General features: G+C 56.4%; 1 protein-coding gene across 2 annotated transcripts in view; it reads right to left on the reverse strand.

Moving 5' to 3' along the window:
* PDE2A (phosphodiesterase 2A) overlaps positions 1-12,211 on the reverse strand; it is a 69,308-nt gene extending 57,097 nt beyond the window's left edge. Inside the window, exons 1-2 of one of the 2 annotated variants that reach the window (XM_055548999.1) lie at positions 12,041-12,211; positions 1,431-1,492 (exon numbers count right to left, since the gene is read on the reverse strand). In XM_055548999.1, coding sequence (XP_055404974.1) covers positions 1,431-1,492; positions 12,041-12,059 — 81 coding nt within the window. In that variant the 5' untranslated portion in view covers positions 12,060-12,211. The remainder of the gene's footprint in view (positions 1-1,430; positions 1,493-12,040) is intronic. The other variant, XM_055548998.1, reaches the window with a different exon arrangement.
* Positions 12,212-22,005: the final 9,794 nt, after the last annotated feature.

Raw genomic sequence — 22,005 nt, forward strand, 5'->3', positions numbered from 1 at the left:
CAGGTTCCCCCTCTCTCCCTCGCCTAGGACCCAGCTGCAGGCACATCCTCAGGGCTGGGCTCTGTGTCCCAGCAGTGAGTCCATGCTGACCCCACTGGGCACCAGGCCCCGAATGGGCATCTTCGGCCATCTCACCCGAGGGCAGGGAGAGAGCCAGGGTTGAATACGTGACATAGGTCCACTTTCAACTCTGCCTCCGATTCACTCACTCCCTGTGTGATCCCGCTGGGCCTCAGCTTCCCCTAAGTAGAGGAATCACAGCCCCTGCCTTCCAGGGAGGCCGTGGGGATTAAACAAGGAAGTGGATCTAGAGCTCCTGGCCCAGAGGAGGGGATGATACAGCCACAGTCTCCCCTTCCTCTCAGCCAGGACCCCAGGGCACAGGGGAAGTTCATCAAAGGCTCTCTGATCTCACACACACCCCTCCTCTGTGCCAACCTTCACCAACCCCAGTCCACTCCACTGTGACGCAGGATCCCATGGACACTTGACAATTCCCATGAGGCCCCCCCAAAGGCGTGGTCAGGGACTGAGATGGCACCCCTCATCTCAAAGGAAAGGTGCTTGCTGAGCCCTCCTCAGGCACCTTTTGGAGGGTGGTGGGAGACTCAGGAATGAACAAGACACATCCCTAGGCTCAGGGTGCTCACAGTTCAGAGGGGGAGACAACCCAGTCACAAGGTGGAGAAAATAGGGTGCTAATGGCACAGGCAGCAGAATGTCCCAGCAGCTGACGGCCAAAGCAGGAGAGCTCAGAGGAGGGCGCATGAAAGGCAGGGAGGGCTTCCTGGAGGAGGCGAGGCTAGAGCTGAGCCCAGAAGGATTTGGGAAGCTGAAGGGGGAAGAGGCCAGCCGGAGTGGTGCTAGGGAGGCAGGAGCGAATGAAGGGGGAACTGTGAGCTGGCTGGGGCTGCAGAGGGAGCAGGGGGAGGGGGAGCATAGAGAATTTTTAAGCTGAAAAGTGACAAATTCAGGTTTGTGTGTTAGAAGGATGTTTCTGGCAGTCACTTGGAGAAGGGGAGCAACTGAGAGGAGACAGCCAGTGAGCCATCCAGGGGAAAGGTAGCCCGTCCCAGACCAGGGCAGACAGTAGGAGAACTAGAGAGGAGTTCACCAGATACTCAGGGCAGAGAATCAACAGGGAGTTGTTGGGTGAGGGTGGGGAGGATGAGGGAGGAGCCCTAGTGACACCCAGGTGACTCCAGAGGAGGGCGAATCCTCATGGGGAGGGAACTCTGGGCAGGAATAGGGAGGGAGAGGTGGTCTTGGTCTGGGGTGACCCTAAGCCGGAGGGGGTGGGGCTGGGATTCAGCTCCAGCCTCCCAGTCCTCCCAGGGGTGGGGGTAGCGCTCAGACTGGCCCCCAGCCTGCGCCCCCCACCCCCACCCCAAAGCCCACCCCAGGCCTCCCTCTCTCTGCTGAGCTCTCACCTGCAATGCGCAGTCTCCACTCCCCGGGGGCACTGGCTCCTGTGCAAGGAGGTCCCGGCTGGCTGCAGAGACAAGAAAGCCAGGGGCTGAGGCCGGCCAGGCCCTCCCCCGTCTCCCCAGGCTGCCCCTCCACCAGCCCCCAGCAGACTCAGGACCTCCTGTCTCCCACAGGCGGCCTTGTCCAGGGAGCCTTGCCTGATGGCCCGGCTCCCCATGGGCGCGTCTGGCTCTGGAATAGAGCCAAACTCTTTCCTTCAGCCTGGGGCTCCCCAGGGGTGGACATGACCACACTGTTACCCCTCCTTAGGTCCCCTCCGCTTCTGCTTCTCTCCCTTCACTCTGCTGTCTGAGCCTCAGCTTCCCATCTATAAAATGGGGTTTGTATTGTCCAGCTCACAGCCACTGGGTTGGGCTCCCAGGTGGGGTTGCTGGGAAGTGAATGGGATCATACATGTGAGTCCTCAAGCCCAGCCCAGTGCCCAGATGTCTGGGCTCCAATCGGACCCCCAACCTGCATCCTATCAGCTCTATTCCACAGCTCCTCATGGGCTGGAAGACACAGCAGGACCTGCTTACTCATTCATGGGAGCCTACCACCCAGGGGGGCATCCAGAATGGGATCCACTCTGGGAGGCGCTGCCCAGAGGCCGGCTGTCCCTCCCCACCCCCACCCACAAGCGCACCCAGGCATCGGACAGGCACAGGCGGCAGGATATTCTGAGCCTGGCTTCGTTCCCGTCAGCTGCTGGCCGCCATGCCCGCCTGGCGCGAGCGCAGGGGCTGATTTGATTTGGCAGCTTGGTAAGAGTGTGGTGGGGAGGGGGAGCGGGTGGAGATGAGACACCCATCCTTGCTAGGAAATAAACAGCCTCAGGCACTCAGTGAGCTGGTGGGGAGGGCACAAGTCAGCGTGGGGTGGGAGCGGGGGGCAGTTCTGGGTTCCCTGCCTGGAGCTCCTTTCATCTCACTCAGGCTCTGGACACCTGCTGGAATCTGCGGTTCTCCTTGGGTCACCCTCAGGGTGACAGTAGCTGCACCTGGTGTGTGCACGCTTGTGGGGGGGGGGCTCTGGCAGAGTGTCTGCTTGTCCCACGTGTCCCTGTGTCCTGTGGGGTCTCCCTCCTCAGCAGTGCCTTCAGCTGGGCCCAAGTGTTGCCAAGGATGCCTGGGTCTAGGGGCTGAGGGGTGATGGTCTAGACGGCGCCATCTCCCAGGGTGACTGTGGCTCCATGGCTGGGCCTCGATGGGGGACTGACTGCAGCCCAGGGCATGACAAGGTCGCCCATGTGCCTGAGTCTACTGCAGGGCCTCATGGGCATTGGCTCGGCCTGTTCCTTCCCTCTGTGTTATGACCCCGCTAACCCAGCCATGTCCGGCAGAGGAAATGACGCGGGCCAAGATAAGTGTCTGACCTAAGGGCCTATCCCTTTGTCCACAAGCCTAAGCCTTCTTTTCCACCCTGGCCTCCGATGGTCCACCCACCGCCACCACTGAGTTGCCCTGGGACAGCCTCCTCCCCGACCTGAGAAGAGGTGCTTGTTTCACTCAATTCTAACTGTACCCGGGTTCTCCACCACTCCCTGGAGAGGCTCCTGACCCATGCCCTCTGGTTCCCTGTCACCCAGCTCCAGCACAGGGAAGGTGGACAGGATTGGGGGTGGGAGTCTCAGCTAGGCATTCACAGTGCCTCCATAATCCCACCCCAAACTTCATGTTTATCACCTTCCTACTCAGAGCAGTCCAGCTCACCCCTACCAGAAGCCCCAGGAGTCTACACCATCCTGTTAATATGCTGCTGCCACCTCGGGGACCAGGACTCCACAGCTTTCCAATTAGAGAGCTGCTGCTGGGTCAGCAGCTCTGATGCTGTGACCTCTGCACTGAGAGGTGGGGGAGGGGGACAGTCAGACCAGGACCCTAATCCTAAGGGATCCACAGGCCAGGGCTATGACCCAGACACCGGCCAGGAGGTCAGGGTAGGGTGGAGCCTACTTTGGGAAAGACGCAATGTCTCATCTGTCACCGCCTCCCCATTGTCCCACTGTCCTCTGGGGACCTCAGGACTCTCCCCACCCAGCCACAGGAAGCCGAGCCCCTCCTGGAGACAGAAGGAGGGAACACTGAAGGAGGGGCTCCAGGGCCAGAGGGAGACTCAGCCGTGCCCTTGGGGTCACAGAGGAGGAGCCTAGGCTCAACAGAACTCAGTTATCACAAAGGGACTGGTGGGAAAGGGACTCTGCAGAGAAGTCCCTGGGGGCTTCCTGGAAGAGGTGTGCAGTGTCTCACAGGAAGAGAAACTAGGGTCCAGGACAGCCTCCTAACTACACAATAGAGGTTTGCACCTGGGACTTATATACAGTTGCAAGCGTCTGTGTGTCCATGTGTGCATTGATGTACACCCCAGTCATAGAGTCCTGGGCTCTGGTCTGTGTCCCATGGGCAGTGTCTGCCCAAGGTAGGGGTCAGCCAGGCAGCAGAGAAGCGGGCAAAGGAAAAGAAGGGAGAACAGCTCAGACCTGAGGAGAGAAGCCTGTCGGGTTAGCCATGACTCAGGCAGTCCTGAAACCCTAGATGCCTGACGCCAAGACTGTGCCTCCATGACCTGGGCTCCACTGTAGCCTACTGTGCAACCTTGGACAGGACCCTCCCCTCTCTGAGCTACCGTCCTCACCTGAGGAATAAAAGGGGTGGACCTGATGATCTCCTAGGGCCCTTCCAAGTCTAACAATCTTATGGAGAGCCTGACATACAAAAATGGCCAGAGACCGAAACTTATAGGGATGGGGAAAGAGCCCACGGAGAAGCAGAGGAGAGTGAGGGGTGCGGCAGCAGGAGGACAAGGGAGGAGAACCCCAGGGAGGCCACCTGTGGGTCGGGCAGCTGGGCATGGATTCCCTGCTGGGGACCCTAGCCTCAGGGCCAAGACAGGCTGTGGTAGACCATGTAGCCTCGTAGACGACAGTGAGCAATTATCGCCACCCCCCCTGTCTCCTGGCCTGTGAGAGGAAAAAGATGGCAGGTGACAAAGGCGCTCTCCCCCTGACCCACATCCTGCCTGTACTTTCAGGCCCTGCTGTGTGATGGGTCTGGGTCCCAGCCTCTGTCACGGGATCCGTGAACCCACCAGGCTGGGTCTCGGACAGCGATACTGAGCTCTGAGGGACCTGGCCGGGGTGGGCTGTCTAGAGGGCTGAGATCTTTCTCCCCTACCTAGAGGTTCTTTCCCCACCTCTGGTGTGGGTGCTAAGACTGTGCACAACCCAAGAGGCAACAAACTGCTGGACCAATGAGCTGGCCTTGTGCTGGGCTGGTGACCTGAGCCCCCATCAGTCATTAGCCCTTCAGGCCCCCTAGCCTGGGACCTCCCTTCCTTAAGTCCTTCTCACAGCCACCCCCAGGGTCCTCCCTTCTTGGCCTGTCCTCAAGGGGTGCTAATCGCCCCTAACCAATGCCCACACTGCCCCTCTAGCTGCTTGGCCTCTGCCCCAGTCGGAGGCCCTTTGTACTTGAGCCTCACAGGCAGAGCTTCGTGCATTCCCATGCCTATGTCCAGGAAGTGTTCATGTCCTGTTTTCCCCCTCAGGCCAGGGCTGCCAGGGAAGGAGGGGGTGGGGGTGAGCAGGCCTCTCCTTCCTCCACTGTGGACATTTCTCCCACAGGCTTTAGGGATTGGGAGGAAAGGGCACTCCCCTCTGCCATAGTCTGAAATGATTAGGGACAGAGGGATGAAGGAAATGACCCCTTACCCTGCAAGCTTAGGGGGTGGTGGATCTCGTGTGTGCAGGTGCTCCAGTTCTGCTGGTGTAGGAGAAACGGTCTGTGCAACCCAGACTGAGAGGGTCTCCTTCCCCACTAACTGCCAACCCAGCCCCTCTTCCACTCCCTCCCTGGGGGTGGGGGCCGCCCCTGGCCCCAAGCTGTCTCCATTGCTTCTTGCTATGTTTTTAATAACTGAACATCAACATTAACGAGGCAGGTGGTTGCAGCTCTTCCCAGAAACCCCATTTAGAATCATTGAATCATCAAATCCTAGAATCTTAGAATCACAGAAAGTCTGCTTCTCCGGCTCCTAGAGTCTCAGCATCTTAAAGTCACAGAATGTCAGAACCACCCAGCCAGGCATCCACACAGCCCTGGCTGGGAGCTGAGAGCCATGAAAAGCTGGAACCCCACAAGCTGACAATGCCAGATGCTCCTGAGAGCTCATCTCACCCGACTTCCTCTTTTTACAGGTGAGAAAATGCAGCCTAAAAAGTGGTGCTATGCAAGATCACCGGACAGTAGGAGCCAAGCAGTGCCCAATCCTGAGATTGTAAGATGGGACCTCAACATCTGGTCTTCCAGAAATGCTGCAAGTTTTACATTAGGAAATACAGATATTCAAGTTGGAATAATGCTGTTCTTTTAGCTTTGCTTACATCTCCTGCCTCCCAGCCCCCACCCCCCACCCCCCAGCCCTGTCCCATCCCACTTCCCCCCGCAATTTCCCACCCTACCCCTACTGGGTCCTAAAGCGGGCACCTCTTCTCTCCGACCCCTCACCCTTGGTTCTTGAAACAGCCTCACCATCCCCCCTCCCCAAAATGGGTGAAGTTCAAGGGGTCAAGTCCCTCAAGGTGAGGGACAGAAAAAGCAAAATGCCTGCTGCCTGCCTGCCACAGGAAACCACCAGCCAGAGAGCAGGCCTCCTCCTCTCTCTGAGGAGGTGCCTCCACCTCCCAGCGGAGGTCCCCTGAACGAGAGGCCAGAAGGTCGTAGACCACCCCTTACCCCACCCCGGGGCAGGTGTCCGGCCACACCGGAGCAGAGGCTTCAGGGGAGCCGGATCCAAAAGGGTGGGAAGCAGTGAAGGTACAGTTGATATTAACCCTCACGGATGTATGCTTAGCATTTTCATAAATTTACATTTTAACTCATTTTCGAATGTACTCATATATTTTTGAATTTGAATTTTATTAAATATTACATTTTACAGATTGTTTTAATTTTTGAATGCTGAATACTCTTTGCCCAGGGCAGATTCCAAGTCCCCACACTACAGACAAGGATGTGGCAACCCCCAGTGGAATCCAGGTCTCCTGGTCTCTGTTTAGCCTCAAAACTCCTAACCTGGGAAGCCATCCTGAGACCTTCTGCTCCACAGAGGGCCCTGACCCAGGCCCAGGCATGTGCTCTCAAACCCTGTCTTCTCTCACTTGGCCACCCAGACCCCAGGGTGGCTCTCTCCTCTTCTACAGCTGACCAGCTTCCTCCTCCACCTCTGCTCCTCTGTCCCCTCCCTTCCAACTCAGGCTTTTCCCTGTTCAGTTTCATCATCCCACATCTGAAGGAACTGCCCCAGCCTCTCACCTCACCCCTTCTATGAGTTCCACACCCCTGGCCCAGGGAGCTTCGGAACACCCAGGTCTGAGCAGTCACTGTTCTGCTTTCAACTCTTCTCCTAGTGCCCAGTTCCCTCTGGAGAAAGTGCAAATTCCTTGACATGGCATAAAAGTCCTGCACAATTTGGCCCCTGCCAGCCTCACCAGCCTCATCTCCTGACGCTTCGGCACCACCCCTCCCCCCAGCCATCCCATCACTCAGCCGCTCTGGCAGTCCAGCACCCAGCTCCACAGAACGCTTCCCTCCCTCTGTCTGTCACCAGCAAGCCTTCACATTCGCGATTCTCTCCTTCTCTCTGTCCAGAACTCTCTCCTGGCTCATCCCTCAGCTCCCGCTTTAGCTATACTTCCTCCTGGAAGCTCCCCAACTTGCCTTCCCTGCAACTTTGGGCTGAATTAGAGGCCCCTGCCCTGTCCCACCATGGCCCCCAAGTTTCTCTCCAGCATTGCCCTCCCCACACAGTCTATCAGCATCCATCTGTGTTTGTGCCCCTCCATCACCCCATCACCTGACCACCATTGGCCCTGGTACCTGGTCTGTCCACCTGCCAAGAGGCAGATGCCTTGTTGCTCAGACCTGGGGCAATGTGTGGCTGAAGTTTAAGGTCTGCACTGTGTTCTCTCTGCCTACCATCTCTGTTGGGCACATAGTAGGTGCTCATAAAGGCCTGGCAGTACAAAGCTGTGGCACGGACAGGGAGCACTGGGATAGTCAGAGGAAGTGAGAGTCCCTGGGCTGGGCTGTGGACTTCCTGGAGGAAGCATCTGGGACAATACTCCACGTGTCAGTCCTTAGACAGCAATTGAGGACAGGCCACACAGGAAGTCACCAGCCCAGCCTTAGGACCATCAGAGCAAACCATCAGAGTGAGACCAGAGTCTGCAATGAGGGAGATTCAGTGACCAGAGCCCAGGACAAGGCCACTGGAAGAAGGGGATGGTGGTGCATTCAGGGAAGACTTCCTGGAGGAGAGGATACTTCCGGCTGGTTTGGGGCAAGGGAGAAGGTGGAGATGAGGCAAATTGGAGACAGAGATGTAAAAGAGAAAGCTCTGTTCCGTCTTGTCCTTTATCCTTTAGAGGAAAGGGAGGTGGGAGTCAGATGGGCAGAAGACAGACAGAAGGCCAAGGTGGCATAGTGATAACATCAATGCTGACCCATGGCCAGGGCGGGTATGGATGGCTGGGGCTGGCAGGGAGCAGGTGCCCAGCTGTGGTCGGGAAACGTTTCCTGTCTCCTTGCCAGGGGGGTCATTAATAATCATTTAGCCGCCACAGGCAGCCCGGAGGCCAGCCAGGGAGCAGCATGGTGCTGGGGCCAGAGCCCAGCCTGGCAGCCAGAGAGCTGTATTCTAGGACCAGCCCCGCCACCTTGCTGTGAAACCTTCACAAGTCACCTGACCTCTCTTGGTCTCTGGCAACACTGGGCAAAGGAGGGTCTTAAGAGGAGGCTCCCTAAAGACCTCCCCACTCTAGGCCTCAGTTTCCCTAGATGGCAGCAGGGCTGCCAACCCTACAGGGGGTTGGGACCTCTGATAACCAGTATGAGCATCTGGACTATGCTAAGCCCAGGTCAGGACACATGGGATGGGCAGACCCTGCCCAGCCTCTGAAGAGCTCAGGTTCTAGTGGGAGCCAGACCCCTACACCATGGGATGCCTGCCTGCAGCACATCAAGTGCACATCAGGCTGCGGGAAAACACAGACAGAGGACCGTCTGCCCAGGGTTGGAGGGGCTGACAGTGTGGATGGGCCACAAAGACAGGGTTCCTTAGACACAGAAAGTGGGAGCCCCACGAGGCCTGTTTGGTCACTGCTATACCCCCAGCACTTAACACTGTGCCTGCCTGTGGCCTAGCAGGTGCTCAGTAAATGCTTTCAGATACAATGGAATGAGCTCATCTGTTAAAGGAGACACTTGTGAAAGGAGCTTGGGATCTGGAAAGAGCTGCCTAAAGCTGACAATGAAGATAATGACAATGATGATTCTGGCCAAAGACAATCGGAATGGGCCAGACGTGAAAACTTGAGAAGGGAGGAGGCCCAGAGATGGCCACCTGAAGTCAGACAGTATTGCCTGGGAATGTTCAACAGCCTTCAAGATCCCTTTCTTCCAACTGGGCCAGAATCTTCCTCAGCCTTAGGCTATATTTCTCTACATCCCCTCCAGGGCTCAGCTCAACCTCACTCACTTCAGAGAACCTTCTGGAATGTGGTGCTAAGGCAGTGGCCCTGAGCCCCTTCCCCTGACTGATTCTGATGGTCTCTGTGGCTCCCAACCATCAGGAGTCCTGTCTTTTCGTGCTCTCGAGTCCCTTTTGGAAAGCTGCCCACTACGGTCTCCCCATAGCTTTCTCTGGAGAGTATGACCTGGATCCTTCTACTGGGTCCATCAAACGAGAAGGTCCCAAAAGGTGTGATCAGGCCTCCTTTTTTAGAATAAAGCCCTGGGCAGACAGAAACTATCCCCCCATCAGATGTGGGGTCAATATGAGTGGAGATTGGTTGAGGTCTTCCTGGTTGTCTCCCAGCCCAGGAACCCTCTCCGGGCACCACACAGAGAAGGGAAGAGGACCAGCCAGCCTACAGAAGAGGGAACAGGGCTGCTCAGCACCCTGGAGATGACGTGAGCAGGAAGGGCACTGGGCCACGCTCGGGACTAAGACCTCATGGTTGGCAAACCCGTCAAACTCCAAGCCCAGTCCCAGCTGCTCTTGTGTCAAGAAGGTGCCACGGGGATACCACCCAGGCCTCAGTACTTGTGCCTGAACCCCCACCCTCGGCAGAAGACTGTGAGCTGGTAGCAAAGCACAGTGACCCCGAGACACGTGCATCCTCTCTCCACCCCTTCCAACCCCGGCCCCAAACACGAGACAGGCTAAGAGGAAAAGAACAAAGGTTCCCGGCCCTCGACATCACCCGCCGCCCGCCTGTCCAGCGCCTGCTCGACCGGAAACCCAAGACAAAGGCCCTGGTGAAAGCGAGGAGGATGAAGGGCAAAGGGTAGAGGCAGCCTGGCTTGGGCATCTCTGGGGACCTAACTGGGAGGAAAGCAAGGACAGGATGGCAGTCAAGCCCTCCTCACACAGACACACATTTTGGGGACACCTGCTGTATTCTGCACACTTGAACATCACACACCTCGTTCTTCACCCCAAACACCTTATACACACACTCCCTCACCCCCTGCAGCACCTTCCACAGGCCTCCGCACTGCCTCACCCCCACACATACCCTTGCTCCCTGGACACCCTTCATACATAAACAGCTCACAGGGAGAAAAGATCACATAATCCACATCACACGGAAAAGTCATCCAGCTCACACACCCACGCTTCACACCACACACACTCAACCTCCCACACGCACCTCTCATACCCTATACTCACCTCTCCAAGCACACACACATCCAATTAAATTCAATACACACACACCACCAGACACAGACACACCCTGCATAAATAATGTGCATACCTAATGTCACATCAAAATATCACATATTTATGGGCACACACAGCTCCTTAGCACAGACAGTAGGGCCTGCACACTGCCTCCTCCCCACATACACTTGTGTGTGCACATACACACATACACTTAGTCAACAAGTCTTTGCCTTGGACCCCTGGGCCCTGGCCACTGCACTCTTTCCTACCCAGAGTTGTACCAACAGCCATCACATAGACATATGACACTCAAACACCAACACATATGTCCCCATGTATTTCCTGACCAACTCCAGGATGTAACTTGGTGACTCGAAGCCAGTCACCTTGGCTGCAAACACACTCACACATTCAGTGACCCTCTCCCCACCCCCTTCAAGTAAGACATCCAGTAAAACCTTTCACTGGGGCCCAGCAGTGGCTTTTCCTGGTTACATACACCAGTTTATAACATATATGTACACACAGTCCCCTGTGTAAGCCCCTACAACTACTCCACCCCATGAAGACAGACAGGTACCATGTACACATAAGTTCCCCACACACGCAACAGTCATATGAACGGCTACCACTCCACACTCACAACTCAGCCTCCCCAGCTGCACGTGCCATGCAATGCCATATACTCATCGTTCCTCATGTGAACCCCAGTGCCCTACTGCACGATCCCCACCCGCCTTAAATCCCTGGGCACCGCCCAAGGGCTGTGTGCTCCATGTTTAGCCCCTTCTACCAGCACCCACACCACGACAACATGGGTAGGGGTGGAGGCTCCGGGGACACTGGCCTGGCATTCTGAGCCAGTCCCCTCACCACCCAAAATCAGAGGCTGACATAAGGGGAAGGATGACCACATGGAAAGGCCCTAGAACAAAGATAGAAACCTGGAGAAATTGGAGGAGTGATGGGCATACCGAGAGAGGTGGGCACATGGGCAAGAGAGACCAAACAGGAGAGAAACAGAGGGGCAGAGAGAGACAGGATGCCCAGAAAGACTCAGAGAAGCCAGAAAAAAAACCAGAGAATAAATTGGAGCCAACATACCCAGAGAGAAACAAGAGGAGAGGGTGAGACAAGCCAGAAAAGACTAAGATCTCTTACACAGGAGGGAGGAGGGAAAGCAGGAACAGAGTGGGAGGGGGATCCTGCAGAGAAGGAGAGAGAAACCGAGATGGAAAGGGCATTTAGACTCAGGGGTGGGGTCCTGTGTGAGGACTGAGTCCATATGTTTGAGTGGGAACCTGGATAGGGGCATAGATAAGGCTGTGGAGTAGGGGCCCAGGGGCATGAGGTGAGGTTCCAGCTCTGAGGTGGGGTCCTGGCTGAGAGTTGGGATTCAGGTGTTCTGGGTGTATATGGAATCTGAAAATGTACTGTGGGTCTAGAGGTATGGGCAAGGGTCCTCTACTATTATGGGAGTCAGAGGGTTCCAGGCTCCAGCAGAATTCTTGGGTGTGCCAGGGGGTCCCACTGTGGATTGGGAGTTCAGTGCTTGGGGTGGAGTCCCAGATCTGAAACAAGTTCAGAGTCTGGCATGAGGTTTTGAACTGTGAGCTGGGCATTCAAGGTCTCTGGGTATGGGCTGCAGTCCCAGCACAGAAGTGGGACTCACAACTGGGGCGGAGGGGGCGGGGGGGGTGGGGGGGTGGGGGTTTCATCACCCTAGGAGGGTTGAGGAGCAGGGTGGACCATGGGGCCGGCGACAGCACGCTCAGCGGAGGACCCGGCCGGGCGCTCACCCAGCACCCGGTTCCCCTCGTGCCCAGAGCGGGCCCCCGCTCCCTACCTGCAGGCTGTCGGCGCATGGCTGCGGCGGCGGCGGCGGCGGCTCGTCCGGCTTGAGGAAGACCTGCTGGCCCCGCCTGAAGAATTGGACAACAGCGATGAGGATGTGGTGCAGCACCAGGACCATGCTCGCAGCCGCCCGCCCGCCCGCCGGCCCGGCCGCTGCGCTCGGTCGGCGCGTCCGCGACAGCTTCGCCGGGTCCGCGCTAGTGTCCGCCCCGGCCCCGCCCCGAACCGCCCACTTCCCGCCCCTCGACCGCCGGGCCCCGCCCCGCCCCGCCCACGTCCCCGCCCCTCGACCGCCCTGGCCCCGCCCACATCCGCGCATCCGTGGACAGCACCTCTCAGTTTGTCCGATCTTTGGACCCCCATCAGAGCCCCCCACCAGCTGTCACTTCCCTTATCTCTCCGCTCTCAAGATTCTTCCAGCTGGTCCGCTACTGGGATCCCCCTCCAGGTAGCCGGCTTACCGCCTTCGCTCCCTTCTCCTGCTCCTCCGCCACTCCTTTCACTACCTCTCAGGGGTCGCCTCTCTGAGGCCCTCTCCTGTATGATCACATCCTCTCCCCCACCACTTACTTATAAAGTCCTGGAGCCGGGCCACAGCCCCAAGGCAGAGAGACCAGTGCAGTGAGGGAGTGGAGGGCGGTCCGCAAGGGGAGATAGAAGTGAAGGGACCACTGGCACGACACACGGAATCCTGGGCTTGCTCTTCTTCCAGGAAAAAGAGTGGAATGAGGGAAAATTTTAGAGGTCGCTCAGAGTCGGACAGGCTCTGAGAACAGTAGCAAATCTGGGAGGGAGACACGTGCGCACCGACACGCGAGCGCACAGAGGCGCATCGTTCCTGAATCGAGGGTAGGGGCACTGGGCCCCCAGCACTGGTCAGGTAGGTCTGCGTGGGCGTCCCCGCAAGCCGGAGAGGATGCAGGCCCCAGGGCCACACAGTCCACGGTTCCGCGGTGGGACTTGCGAGCTCGGAGCGCAGTTCTCCGCAGAGCGGCCTCTGCTCAGGCGCCTGCGGCAGCCGTGACGCTCCTGCGCCCTCTGCTGTCCCATCGCGGCGGCGCTGCCCGGCCCGATTTGCCATCTGCGCGGGGTGTGGGGCGGTTTCGAGGGGGAAGGGGTCACCTGGGCCAACTCCCTGCCTGGACCCACCCCATTCCTAGCCTCCTCTTGGCACGAGGACGGCTGAGGCGGTGGGACGTGTCTGGACTGGAGGGTGCTCTTGGGTCTCTCTTCGCCTTTGCCAGCCAGCTGCTTACTGCATGACCTTGGTCAGATCCCCTCCCCAGTTGGTTTCTGGGCTTCAGTTTTCCCATCTCTTTCACAAGACTGCCAGGAGAATCAACCCCACAATGGTGGGAAGGCAGCCAGAGTCCCCTGACAGCCCTCGCTGTGGTCTGACCTGAATCCTTCCCACTGCACTGCAGTCCCCTCTTTCTGCAACTCTCCCCTTATCCCCCACCCACCCTGGCCCCTCTTGGAGGGTGACTCAGTGAACCCCCAGCTTGCCAGCTCCCCACCTTACTGGGCTGATTCATCTGGGTCCTTTCTCCCTGGGGAGTGATTTCTTCAAGGTTGAGTCACTGAACCTGGTCCTGGACACAGTCCAGGCACCAGGCACACAGGCTGGGCAGAGCCCCGGCTGTGCCACCAGCTCAGGGGGAGCCAAGAGTTCTCCCACCTCTATTTCTGTGGTCCAGCTGTGGACATGCCTCTTCCCCTGCTCACACACCTTCAATGACTCCCTGCTGGCAGCACAGTAAAGCCCAAACCCTCAGTCTGACATGGCAGACCCTCTATAACTTAGAGCCAACTTGTTTCGGCTTTGACCCTCTCACCACCATTCCTTAAATTTATACTGCCTTCTCTATTCAGCTGGGTGACTGACTCATTCTCACTTTCGGGCCTTCACTCAACCACCCCAACCCCAATGCCCTCTGGGCCTGCTTAACTTTCAGGGGCCAGTCAGATGCCACCTCCTCCAGTAGGCCTTCCCTGGATGCCACCTTAGTCCTCTGGGTCCCCCTTCTTGCATCTTTACTAGGAGTCATGTCTAGGGGCACAGGGAGGGATGCGAAACTCCTTTGTCACCAAGTAATCCAAGCCAAGTCAGTGTTTGTTACTGCATCTTCAGACTGGGGGCAACTTGTCCTACTTATTAATGCTGTAGAAAATATTACATGGGCTAAGACGTGCAAAGGTTCTGACCAAAAAGGGAAGGCCTCCATTCTCTTTTTTTGGCCTCAGCTTCTTACTCTGTTAAGAGGGTAACCAATGTAAGGACTATTATAAGGACTGAGTCTGAAACCAGTACACAAATCTCTTGGTAAATCCTGAGCATCTATTATCAACTCAATCCTGGGCTCCAGACAGTGCAGGTAGGACAAGGTATCCAGGAGACATCTGTTACAGCCGCAGGCCAGAGCTATTTGTTCTTCAGGAGAGGATCTCAGACTCCAGAGTCAAGGGCCAACCCTGGCCTGGCACAGCCACCATCTCTTGGGCTTTAAGATTTGCTGAGCACTCACTCTGAGCCTCATAGTTTGTCTTCTCAACAGTACTAGAAGGCAGGACCCATTATTAGTCATATTTAACAGATAAGGAAAACTGAGGCACAGAGAGACTAAGTAATTTGCCCACAATCACAGAGTTAATAAGTAGCAGAGCCAAAAGTCAAACCTAGGCCATCTGGCTCCAATCTGTGCTTTATATTCATGCTGTCTCTTAAGGAATGGCATGAGAGAAAATCTAATTTTCCCAGCTCTCCTGTTGTCCCCAAGAATGCAGTCAGGGTCCTGTACTCCCAGGCCCTGAGCCCTGTGCCCACCTCTGCCATGAGGAAGCTCAGTTTTAGGGGTGCCTAACCCAGACCCGCAGCCATCTCTTTTCATCTCTCCACCGTACAGGTCACACTAAGCTATCCAGGGGCCCATCTACTTCAGACTGGGCATTTTAGGACAAGGTTTCTCAGCTGAGAGCCTGTCAGTCTAAGTACTGGGCCTCTCAACCTCGGGCCCTGTCCAAGAACCAGCCCGTCTCTGTTCCTAATAATGACCCCTCTCTGGACACGGCACTTACAAAGCACTTCCTCCCCCGGGTCTGAAGAGCAGACTTTCCTACTTGCCATCTCTCCATTTCAGGGTGTGATGCCAGCAGACCCTCAATAGACCCCAAATCTGCTCCCATCCCCTATGACCATGTGTCCGGCTCCCAGGAGCCCATCTGTGCACCTGACATGCATCTATCCTCTGGTTGCTGAGTGTGGTCAGACTCCTGGAAGCCCCAGGTTCAAGCTGAGCCCTGTCCAAAGTGCTGGGTGACCTCAGGCAGGACTCTGGCCCTGTGAAGTTCGGCCTGGTTCTGAGGACTCGGGCATTCAGGTGGAGAAAGGCAGTGTTCAGGGAGGCCTAGCCAGCAGATGGCAGCTCTCTGGGGCAGGCAAGCCTGCCTGGTCATGCTAGGCCCAAGGACTGTGAGCGAGGGCCACATCCCAACATGGGGGCTTCTCAGGAGGCAGTGTGCGAGGCTCAGTCTCTCTATGACTGGAGGTGGAGCCCATGGACTCAAAGGGAGCTCCACCAGCCCAGGGGCCCTGCCAGGGGACAATCCGAGAGGCATCTTGGAGGAGCAGACATCCCTGCTGGTTGTGCATCCAGCTAGAGCCTGCCCTCAGTGCTTCAGTCCAGAGAGGGCATACCCTGGTGAGCCACCCTTGGTTAGCCCTGGTGTGTGCACACAATGCGTGCCTGCACACACGCTTTGAGCATGATGTGGGTGAGGGCAGAAGAGACAGAGTACAGGTTTGTAACTTTGTATCTGTAAGGATGTGCAGTGCTTCCATGGTAGAGCCCAACTTGTGTATGTGTACAGAGATGTGTGTCTACAGAAATATGCATATATGTGTGTGCAGACAGGTATGTGTGCACAGGTATGATTGTGTATGAACACATGAAGTATATATGTACAGTTGTATGTGTGCACAAGTGTCCATATATGGCCCATAGATGCATTCATGTATAAATGTATGTGCAAATGTGTGAGTCTGTGTGTACTCAAATTCACAGTTAACAGAGGTGCTGCTCATGTCTACTAGCTGAGGTCAGCTGTGAGTGTCCACAGGCACTGGCCCCAGATGTGGGGGTGACCCCTACAGAGAAAGGATCTGGCCACAGGCAGGTGCTGGGGACAATGTGGATCTGGGTTCAGAGTGGGCAGGGCCGGGTTCAGAGTGGGCAGGGCCAGCTCCCAGAGCCCCCACAGCAGCTCTGAGTGGGAAAGAACACAGGCTGAGTGAACTCAGGATCAAGGGACAAGGGGTTGGGGGGTGGTCAACCACAGGTCTCATCCATCCTCATGTTACTTGCATACACATTTGTCTTCTCTGCAGCAGATGGCCAGCTCCATGACCTTAGAGGGGGAAGGGAGCCCGGAGGATTCTAGTCTAGACTAGTCCAGGACCTGCCAACTCACATATGGGCTGAGGTCCAGGGGACTTGGGCCTTGGCACACCTTGGTATCTACCCCCTATTTTCTACAAACCCCAAGAGTCTTCTGCCACACAAAGCTGTCCCAGGAGACACACAATCATCTATACAATTTACTATCTTTTTATAGATACGCATACACACTGCCATCACTCCTACACACACACACACACACACACACACACACACACTCCTATATACAGACTCATCCCTTTACACATCTCACATGGCTCTGGCACATGGAATACTAATGGGCACAGCTGCCCTAGTGCCTCCTTTGGGGACCACTGTGTCATCTTCTCACCGATGTCCATATCTGCTGGAGTGATCTTTTCGTCCCTCGAGTCTGACTCTTCCTCACCCACAGCCACATAGCTCCCCACTGCCCCATTGGATAAAGTTGGAGTTCTGGTGCTGGCCTTCATCCTCCTTAACCCCGCCTCCAAACCATCCTCTCATTCTCCACCCACACTGTCTCCTGGCCACACCCCTCACCACTCACCACTCCTCCAACCAGCACCTCTGTACTTTTGCCAGGCACTATGGGGCAGCTCCAGGGGACAGGGCTCGCTTTCTGTTTTGCTCATTGCTGTGGCTCCACACCTAGAACAAGGCTTGACCCAGAGGAATTGCTCAAAAAGACATCTGTGGACTGCAGGAATCAGTGGTAGAAACTTCCACCCAACCTGATCTGCCACTTTTGAAGGACTTGCCCATCTGTATTTGTTTCCTTAAGTGCCTCTCCCACCAGACCCGAAAGAGACTGGGGTCTAATTCAGCTCCACGTGTCTGTGTCCATGTCTGTTTCCGGCACAGGGCCAGGCACACGGAGCAGGAGCAGGGGATGGGGGCAGATGGTGACCCCACCTTAACAAAGCACAGGGATGTCTAGAAGGGGCGGCCCCTGGGCCAGTCATACAAAGCCCACCTTTCCCCACTTAAGCTCCTTTCTGAAGTCACCCTGAGGCAATCCAGAGACGGGCAGTCCAGCCTCTGCTTGCATGCTCCCAGGGGCGGGGACCTCGCTTTCTTGGCAGCAGACTCCTACCCATGTGGGATGGCTCTGCCTGACGTTGACTCCTCCCACAGCACCATCCCATCAAACCCTGATCATCCTGAGCCATGATTCCCATGGAAACTGGGAAGGAAGACGAGCAAAAGAAAACCAGATTCCAGCTTTCTCAACAGTTCCACCAGCCTTTCCAGCTTTGGGCAGAGGTGGGAAAAAGAGCTCCTTCCTCTGAGACTACCCCAGGCTACTATAGGCAGGTGGGTTCAGGGTGCTTAGGCTCCCCCAACCCAAATCACTATCCCCAGGAGCCTGGGACAGTGCAGAGAGAGTGCAGTGCTGAGAATCACTACTGTAGACTCCACTGGGCACTATCCCCTCACTGAGCCCACTCTTTCTCTCATCCCCCAAGCTCCCACATACCCCATTTCTTCCCCTCACAGGTGCCTCCTGCCCTCTAGGCTGCAGGACCGCAAGGAGCTGCTATAACTCCAACCCTAGGATGTCCCATGGGATGCTTCCTCCTGAGACCTGTTGGGCAGGCTGGGTGGATGAAGGCAAGCAGGTCCTCGGCCAAGGGTGGCTTCCAGAGACCCACCCAGCACCACCTGGACAGCTGCAGCGCATGAGCTGCCCAACTTTCCTTCACCAGCTATTCCTGGGCTGGCCCTTCTCCAGAGGTGCCTCAGGCTGCAGTTGGTCACTGACCCCAGTGCCCCATGCACGTGGGCACACACACACACACACACACCAGGACTGCTCAGAGCTGAGCCCATGAGGGGTGCCAAGGCACAAGAAATTCTAAGCAACAGGGACCCAAAGCCCCATGCTCTGAAAACTCTCTGCCTGTTCAGACACAGTCATAGAGGGAGACCCACTTTGTGGCTTCCAGGTTCCAAGAACTCCCAGAGCTTTGTGATCTAAGAAAATCAGAGTTTCCAATGTAAATCCCTTTATTAGAAAAATCTGTGCTTTTTACAGCCTATGAATGTGAGAGCCTGGAGCCCTGAGAATGTCGGAGCCCAAGATCCTAACACTCTATTATCCTAACTGCCTATAACACCGAGACTCTAGGACTCCAGCTCCAGGGTTTCTACAGCCCTCAGAGCTTGCTGGTCTGTGGGCTGCACCTCATATTTCTGTGAATACTGGTGAGGAGAGGGCCCCTGTGAGCCCCCACACTTGCCTTCCAGCCTCCACCTTTTGTTCACACCACTATCCATGCCTAAAGTTCCATCGCCCTCATCTCTGCTAATTAAATCTGAGACAACTTTGAAGGGGCAGGAACGACAATGCTGTCAGGGACTACCTACTAAGTGCCAGGCCCACACATCTTATTTAATCATCATTATATTATTAGTCCAACTTTACAGTTGATAAAACCGCAGTCCCAGGACAGGAGGTCATTTGTCTAAAGTCACACAGCTAGAAATAGTAGAACAGTGACCCAAACCCGGCCCCTTGCATGCCTCTGAGAAGAGCCCAGAGGGGAGAGGGCTCCCTCTTTGACTTCAGGACCACACTGGAGCAGTTCCTCTCACCCCAGTGGCTCCCCAAGTTCCAGAAGGCAGAGACTGTGGTCTCCTCTTCTTGCCTCTTCAAGCTGGAGGCAGCCCAGAGACGGCCACGTTTCCTGTCCTGATTGATCGAAAGGAGCTCGATCCGCCAAGACTCCGTGGGACCGGCAGAGTGGCATTTTGTTTCTAGGCACCCGTCGCTATGGAAGCCAGGTGCTGCCAGCCCAAGGCCTAGCAACGAGGCCCTGAGTGGTGCGGGGCGGAGGGCAATTGTCAGGGGCCTCGAAGGCAACCAGCAAGAGAGAGAGGGAGTGTGGACCACTCCGCTTTCCAGGCTGGAGGGCTGTACCCGCTGCTCTGGCTGGGCTTGCGAGGGGAGGAAGGGAGGCAGAGAAGACAGGACCAGGCAGGTCCTAAGAGACAGAGACCCAGAGACAAGGCCAAAGAGAGACTTACAGAGACAGACTAAGGGGGATCAGAGACAGCAAAAGACAGAGACACCGTCAGAGAGAGGGAGATTCAGGAAGGCGGAGGAAGACGAGAGCTGAGACTCAGAGACCACTGAGACACGCAAGTGGTAGAGAGGAACTGACTCTCAGACAAGCCCAACTCCTGCGGGGGGGGGGAGGGGGGGAAGGGTGTGCCAGGGAGCAGGAGGCAGCCACAGGGGAATGACAGAGATGGATGGATGGAAGTGCGACAGAAGGAGATAAGCCCGAGGCAGGAGGCAATACAGAGACATAATAAAGGAAGAGAGGACTAGGAATGGAGGAGCAGGTTGGGGGTGGGGGGCAACGGGCCTGGGGGCAGAGCAGACAGTGGCAGGGGTGGTATGGGGACAAAAGGCGCCGGGACCACAGGAGTCCTAGGCTGGCCCCAGTCCCGAGCCCCTCCTCCTCTACAGGTCTGCCCATCTGTGGCATGGAGGTCACCAGCCTTGTACCACCACCTCACCACCCAGCCTCTCCCCCAGAACACAGAATCATCCAGGTACACACCCTCAGAAGAGAGGCTGGTCAGAGAAGTTCCATGTCTGTCTTACCCCACCCCCCAGGACAGGTCTTGCCCAAGCTCATACAGTAAGGCAGTGTCCGGAACAGTTGGAAGTCAGGCCCTGGGAATCCCAGTCCTGAGCCCGGTGCCAATACCCATTGGAGTCAGAGGTCCACTGTCCTCCCACTCTTCTCCCCAGAGTGAGAGAGAAGATGACGGAGCCTGTGATGGGATCCCCTGCCTACTTCTTCCTCAACAACAGGCTCTGTGTCAGGACAGTGGGGACCCAAGGTGGAGCGGATAGCGTCCAGGGTAGAGATGGACCACAGCTGTGGCTCTTGGGGCTGTGAACAGGGAAGGCAGGCTCTGGGGAACCCAGGGGGCATGGCCCTTTGTGGGCAGGGAAATGGCAGGCATTGGACAGGTGACATCTCATTTAATCCTCTTGGGGACTTGCCACAGATGAGAAGACAGAGGCCCCCAGAGAGGCCTGCCACAGAGAAGACAGGTGGAAAGTGACTTGCCCTAACCAGCACCAGCCAGCAGGTGCCTGAACCAGGACTTGAACCCAGGTCTCTTGGGGACTAGTGCAAGTTGGAGGGCCTGGTGAAGGTTCCTCTGCCAGAATGGAAGCAGATCCAGGAAGCGGGCAACACAGACCTGTTCAGGGGCCCTTCCCAGTAGGAAGGTGGGGAGGGTTCCCAGCCACTCCTCCCAGCACCAGCTGTTCCCCTCCCCGTGTCAGAAAGATGATAATTCTTGGCTAGACTCTGACACTTGTCAGGTACTAATCTCTCTCCCTCTTCCTCTTTCAGAGCTAAATCGTTCCTGCCATTGTTAACACTGTCAGTGGCACCCGACAGTCCCTCTGGGAGCTCAGGTGCCCTCAGAGGCACCCCATCCACCCCCATCAGCCTCACTCTGTGCAGACTCCTGAGGGAGGAACCAGCAAAGACTAAGCTCCTATTGCATGCCCTGGTGGTACGAAGCACTTTACATTCATTATCTTATTAAACTGGCCACAAAGGTCTATGAAGGCTCACTCCCACCCCCTGCAACTCCTGGCCCCTGACCTCCCTGCCTGACCTCTCCTCACCTCGAAGCAGCAACCCTAGGATCAGCCTCTGGAGCACAGTAATCCCACAGGAGTGGGTGCATTTAGGTGTCTGGGAACAGGTGGCTTGATTCCCAGCTGCAGTGCCTATGGTGGGGGGCAGCGGGGAGAGCAGGGGGAAGGTGTAGGGTCAGCAAGGTAGGGGTAAGCGGGTAGGCAGGGGACCTATGCCAGCCTCACTCCACATACACACCCCCAGCATGTGGAACCTGGGCTGCATCCCAGATGATCGACCCACGGCGCCACACTCCCCTGGGCCCAGGTTCCTGGAAGGCGGTGCTGCAGGGGTAATCAATCGATCGACTGCCTCTCAGCCTCCTCTTCCTACTGCCTGGAGGCTGCCTCCTCCATGCAGCCTCCATGGCTGATCAGTGTCACTCTCAGGGTGAAAGTCTGGGGGCAGCCTGGGGGACAATAAGTAGTGACCCCTCATCTCTTCCTCAGCCCAGCACTCTCTCTACTCCTTAGGAACCAGGTCCAGGGAGACAGGCGGGGCAGGGGTCCACACGGAGGCTGGTGTTCGTGCATGCATGTGTGCATGTGCTCATGTGCGTGTGTGCACTTGTGTGCATGCGTAAGTCAGTAGAACAGAGAAGTGGCAAATACAAAAGTGAGCCAATATGACCTGGGTTCAAATCCCATTTCCTCCATCTTCTGGATATGTGACTCTGTGCAAGTTACTTAACCTCTCTGAGCCTCAGTTTCCTTATCTGTACATTGGGGTTATCAACAGTAATCAACTAACTGAATGAGATCATACTTGCAGAGCTCTGGCACAATGCTTGGCATACAGTATTTTTTGATACATGAAAGCTTTTAATACTGTTATTGTGAGCAAGTGTT

The sequence above is a fragment of the Bubalus kerabau genome, chromosome 15 (genome assembly GCF_029407905.1).
Source record: "Bubalus kerabau isolate K-KA32 ecotype Philippines breed swamp buffalo chromosome 15, PCC_UOA_SB_1v2, whole genome shotgun sequence".
Taxonomy (NCBI): Eukaryota; Metazoa; Chordata; class Mammalia; order Artiodactyla; family Bovidae; genus Bubalus; species Bubalus kerabau.